This window comes from Sinocyclocheilus anshuiensis, unplaced genomic scaffold (assembly GCF_001515605.1).
Source record: "Sinocyclocheilus anshuiensis isolate Anshui unplaced genomic scaffold, SAMN03320099.WGS_v1.1 scaffold567, whole genome shotgun sequence".
Lineage (NCBI taxonomy): Eukaryota > Metazoa > Chordata > Actinopteri > Cypriniformes > Cyprinidae > Sinocyclocheilus > Sinocyclocheilus anshuiensis.
This window is the reverse complement of record NW_015549600.1, coordinates 136,455-142,570: the sequence shown is the minus strand read 5'-3', so window position 1 is coordinate 142,570 and position 6,116 is coordinate 136,455. Positions and strand designations below refer to the sequence as shown.

Here is a 6,116-nt window from a genome sequence, read left to right as displayed (position 1 = left end):
TTCGTTTTTCGTGTGAACTATACCTTTAAGGGTGTGTGTGTGTGCTTTGCAGTTCATAGCTGTGCATTCTACGTGGGCCTCTGTGGGAAAGTCTGGGTGTGATTGAATGTGTGTGTGAAAATGTATATGTGTGTGACCATGTGTATCTAGAAGGAGAAGTGAACCCTTGTGTCTAAGCTGACTCACTTTGATCCTGTTCAGTGGTCTGAAACTGTTTTCCTGAGTTGCCAACAGACATGACACATGTACACACGCAGACGCTCACACACTCTTTTCATATTTACACACCAGCAGTCTTCCCACAGCAAAGACGCACCACTAACCGGCCCCAGTCACACACACACACACACACACACACACAAGATGCCTTATGTATCCTTCATTTAGCCAGAGCACTGTGGGAAACATGCAGATCAAAGGTTTGCAGGAGCTCTACAGCTGCTAGACTCATCTGAGTTCATGACTCAACATGTATATAGTAAGAAGACTCAATTATGTGTAACACATTTCAGCTGTGCTAGAGCATTTTACCAATGACACATACAATATAAAATAGATTTAGACATTTTCTGAGGAAAATGTGAGTGGTGCTTGCCTTTGTAAAACTCTCCAGCATGGTGCTGAGGTGTTCCCTGTGGTTTCAAGTGCATTGCTATGCAGCTGCTAAAGTGTTCCGAATGGTATTTAGGATGCTGCTGTGTGCAGTTGTTAAAGGCTTAGTAATAGTAAAACTAGTGGTTGAAATGGGTACTGCAGAGTTGTTTCTCCCGCCCCCTTCTCTTCAGGCTCAATGCTCATGCAAGTTGCCAGATTGAGGACACGCAATAGGAACGAGGGCCATTGACAACAAGCCGATGGGTTGATTTATCCGCATTTTAATGTTCCTCTGGTCATAGAGCTTTTTAGATGGATGCCTAGGCTTTTTTAGGTTAGGTAGAATCTGCGACCACCAACTGGCAACTCAGGGTGTTGAAATCCTATTGGGTAAACTGGCAGTGGGCGGAGTCACACAGATCTAAACAAAAACAGACTTTCCGACAAGGAGCGCACATTTTCAAAGTAGAATAACTGGCTGTAGCATTGCTTTTTGGAGAAACTAGTATGTGAACTTAGCATGTTTTCTAAATATATGGAAATATATTATGGTATTTTTATGCTTTAGTACAGTCCAAAATTACATAGATTTGTAATTTTTACAAAATTACATTTAAGATGTTCTGGGTGGTTTCCAGGGTGTTGTTATACAGTTGCTAAGGTTTTAATGGGCCAGTTGCATAAACAACCTCTATCATAAAACAGATGCTGCGTCCCAATTTGCATACTATCTGTCCTAAAGAGTAATCAAAATTAGAATTAGTATGTCCCAAATCATAGTATGTTGAAATGAGTATCCCAAAGGTACCCGGAAGGTTTACTATTTCCAGTGGAAATTTCAAGTGCACACTCTTAACGGCTAATATTGCCCACAACACATTGCACGTTGGACGAGGATTCGATTACAACTACAAACCCAAATACCATGTATTAAAAACTACAAACATGGCAGACACGCAAGACCGATGGTTAAGTAGAAAAAGTGGTTTGAGTAACAGTGTTGCTACTTTTATACTATACGAAAGGGCGGGTTTTATTACGCAGACCTGGGAACCCTAGACTAGAGTGAGGGAACTATGACGTCAGAACCAAGAAGGGTAATTCGCCGCGGGCTCCTTCGAGATTTTCCTATGGGGTTTTACAATGGGGGTTTTAAACATAACTTGGCGATTGTTTTACTTTTTTTATACAATGTAAACCACACACTCACAGCCCAAATGTTCTTATCTAGTTACTTATTAAAAACATATGTTTTCAAAAATGAGCATAACTGCTTCAAAATTTGTGTTTTGGGTACGGATGTGTACTAATTTACGTTGCAGAACAAAACGTAAAATTATTGTCAAGTTATGTTTACCACAGGCTTTATTTTACTCATAAATTGAAAAACCCATAGGGGAAAATCTCGGAGGAACCCGTGGCGATTTACTCTTCCGGGTTCTGACGTCATAATTCCCCCACTCTATTGAGTAATTAATAATCAATATGAAAAAAATACTTATTTAATGTTGTCTACGTTATATTTCATCTGCAACAACACTGTGAAAGATACGTTTGGTCTTTAACTTATAAATGCATCATTATGCAAACACACGAGGAACAGCATCCCAGCTTCAAAACATACCTAACAAGCATATGCTGTTTTTTTCAACAGGCAATGTGCCTACTCATTTCTCTCCAACACAGTAGGAAATTAAAGTTATGACCAGTCTTGAAGGAAACAAATTAAATGATTACCTTTTTAAGACTAGTCTAAGCAGTTATGCATGCGGCCCCTGGGTGATAAAAGTAACAGCACATCTCTTCACAACAAGGTGCAGGATTTGAGGTGTTTTTCGTCTATTGTACAAAAAGTGCAAAACTTGAAGTTCAAAACCTGAAATCCCAACAAGTATGAGCGACTGTCTTAAAATACATCCCTAATAATCTTTCTCTATAGCAGATGGACGCGGGTTTGTGAAGACATTCTAGGTCTAAGTGCTCACATGTAATTTAGCATTTTCACACGGTGTTTCTTGTGTGAACGCCTGTGTAACAAATGAGCGTGATGTCTGAGGAAGTTCAGATTTTGCATTGTGTGGTTGTGTGAAACTAAAAAGTGTGATGTAGTTTTGTGGGCTTTTGTTTGCTGCGTCAGCATGTGTTTGCGGATGTTTGAGTACACGTCTTGTGCGGTTTCATTGTATTAATACTATAGACACTTTTGTAGTTGTCAAACGTTAGTGTAACCACACCAGTGATTCCTCTGTTAGGACACCTGCATGAACGTGAGGGAACTGACTTCATACATCCACTAAAACACCTAAAAGTAAGAGCAAAAACGGTGAAATAATTTCTGAGAAAAGCTCGAGTAAAATTTGACTTGGTTAGATATTTAGTAGCTAATGCAATGACATTGTAGGCAGGCATTAAGTGTCCAGATAGTGTTTGCATGAGAGCGCTGGTGTGAGCAGGTGATGTGGCCCTGGCCGGAAGGTCACTGAAAGCCGTCAGTTCCTTTTTCCTCTCCGGATATTCCCAGCATTCTCCCAGCAACATCACCAGCCGTGAATTCTGAGAAACAGCGGGCAGGAAGCCTGGCTCGGCTGCTGCGGACTTTGCTCAGAATGGACTGTTTTTTGCCCGTATGCAGGATCAGCTTCATGAGCCTGAACGTATTGCTTTAGTATTATAAGAAGAGCGATAAAACTGGTCACAGATCAGCAGTGAAATCAGATGAGCAGGCAGTTTCACACAATCCCAGAGACCAGAGACCAGAGCTGGTAAGAAGAGCTCCTTCAGTAGACAACATTGACCTCTCCTGGCCACTGTCAGTAGAGGAGACGAGTAATGCAATTGTAAGAAATTGTCCAGAAAAAACTTAATAATAATAAAATTAAATAACATAACAATAAGATGTGTATATATATATATATATAATTTTTTTTTGTTTTTTACTGCAAAATACATTTTATTCATGAAAGTGAATAAAATGTAAAACTAAAAAAATAAATAAAATGTGTTTTATTTTTACTGAAATTTATTTTTAAAGAAAGTAAAAGAAGACAAAAATACAATACAGTAAAAAAAATTAAATAAGTTTTATTTTATTTTTACTGAATTTTGTTTTTAAAGAAAGGATTTTTAAATAAAATAAAATAATTTTATTCACACTGGACAAGAAAATTAAATGATTTTTGGGGGAAAATAAAAAAAATAAAACAAACTAAAAACAAAACAAACTACTGATTTTATTGATAAATAAAGCGAAATAAAACGAAATACAAACAATAATTTTATTCACACTGGTCAAAAAATAAAATTAATTTAATACAGTAAACTAAAATAATGAAATAACTTGTATTTTAGTTTTTACTGAATCTTATCTTTAAAGTACAAAATAAAATAAAAATTGTATTCACACTGGACAAGAAAATTAAATGATTTAATTTTTCTATTGGAGAATGAAAAATAAAGATGTTTTATTTTTAATGATTTTTATTCTTAAATAAAGCAAAAGAAAGCTAAATAAAATAATAAATACAATCAATAATTTTATTCACACTAGACAACAAAATAAAATAAATTTAATACGGTAAAATAAAATTTTACTGGATTTTATTTTTAAATAAAATAAAATAATTTTATTCACTGGTCAAGAAAATAAAATGTTTTCATTTTTACTGATTTTTATTATTAAAGAAAGCAAAAGAAAACGAAATAAAATAAAATATAAAAAAAAATGTTTTTTGACAATTTTATTGTTAAATAAAATAAAATAATAAAATAAAAAAAATTAAATTAAATAAAAAAAATTATAATAATTAAATAATTAAATTAAAAATAATATGGTATCTTAAAATGTATTAAAAATGAAGTGCACAACCAGAACATTAGACAGGTCTTTATTTAGTGTTAATGCTGAAGTTAATGCCTGTTGAAAACTGATCCGTGTTGCACTTTTCTGTTTGAAACAAAGTAACGCTCCATTTTCATTCACAGCATTCTCAGTTCACTGAGAAACTCCTCATCTCCTGCAAATCCATAACAAAACGACACAAGCGTCACAATTCTCCTTACAATTTTGATGATAATATTAACGACATTAACCCGTTTAATCCTACATTTTTTCCAGACATGAAAATATCCAGATGATGTGTCATTAGTAACACTTTGAAATAATCAATAATTATTTTTTAAACATTTTTTGGAAAAGTGTGTGAAGAAATGGTCGGTTTTACGGTTTCACAATTGTGACCGGTGGGATAATGTGTATACTGAATTAACATATTTCTGCAGTCATAAAAATTGTTATATATCTCAGCCCAGCTATTTTCATCACATTTAGGGTTACTATTATGCATAAAAACCCTTGAACAACACTTATAGGAATACGGAGATAAAATACAAAAAATACAACCATCAACGTATTTCGAAATTGTTACTTTATTGTAACATATATCATAAAATTGTCTTATTAGTGCTACCAGTATTACAACATCAATATTGTTACTTATTTGTAACAGTTTAGCTTTTAATTTAGTGCAATGTTTTGTCATTGCAACATTTTAGTGCAGTTTTCACTAACACCTGCAATTGGATTTATATGTGGGCTATACCTAAATTCACTGTTATCCCACCGGCCACAATTGTGACCATCAATATGTTTTCTCTTTCTGTGACAACACTCAACAAAATGTAATAAATGTGAATTAATATATTAATAATAGACTACGGTAGAGGATTAGGCCCAAGCAATAATAAAAAATTAAATCATCTCGAGATTAAAGTCATTATAATATGAGATTAAACTCGTTAAATTTCAAGAAAAACGTAGAAATCAAATGTTGAGATTAAACTCATTAAATTTCGAGAATAAAGTCGTTATGTTTCGAGATAAAACTCGTTACATTTTGAGAAAAAAAAAGTCAAGATAAAATGTTGAGAATAAAGTCTTTAAATTACGAGAAAAAAAAGTTGCTGTGTTTGAGAAAAAACTCATTAAAATTCGACTAAAAAAGTCGAGAATAAACAGACTCGTGTCATTGGTTTCATCTCGTTGGACCGTCAAACAGCGTCTGCAGTGGCTGTTGGAGAGTAATTTATACTTCTGCGTCGGACCTACGCCGTAGCTTTTACGCCGTAGGCTATGCGTCAGTTTTCATTTATACTTCTGCGTCGTGGTCCGCGTCAACGTGCAGTACACATGCAAACCGCTAGTTAGCAGTGTCCACGGGCATGTTGCTGGTGTAACCCGCAGTACCACGGCAAAAGCCGAAGAAGAAGCAAGCTCATCGGTCTGAAAAGCGAGGTGTGCTCTGATTGGCCAGCTATCCAGTGCGTTATGATTGGCCGAATACCTCAAGCGTGTGACGGAAATGTTACGCCCCTTACGCTAGAGTGAGCGGCGGTCGGCGGGCTTGAGAACGGTGCAGGCAGCGGATTCGACGAAGCGTCCAGAGGGCTTGAGGCAACCAGATGTGACGACCCCGGGCTGGACTCCGCTTCGTCCACGGTGAAAGCCGATCCGGCAATCCACAGCG

At 35.8% G+C, this 6,116-nt stretch overlaps 1 protein-coding gene across 1 annotated transcript in view; it reads right to left on the bottom strand.

Moving 5' to 3' along the window:
• Positions 1–4,472: 4,472 nt before the first annotated feature.
• Positions 4,473–6,116, bottom strand: part of LOC107658654 (protein AMBP-like) — a 6,144-nt gene continuing 4,500 nt past the window's right edge. Inside the window, exon 7 of the mRNA XM_016447295.1 lies at positions 4,473–4,607. Within this exon, the coding sequence (XP_016302781.1) occupies positions 4,570–4,607 (38 nt within the window). The 3' untranslated portion in view covers positions 4,473–4,569. The remainder of the gene's footprint in view (positions 4,608–6,116) is intronic.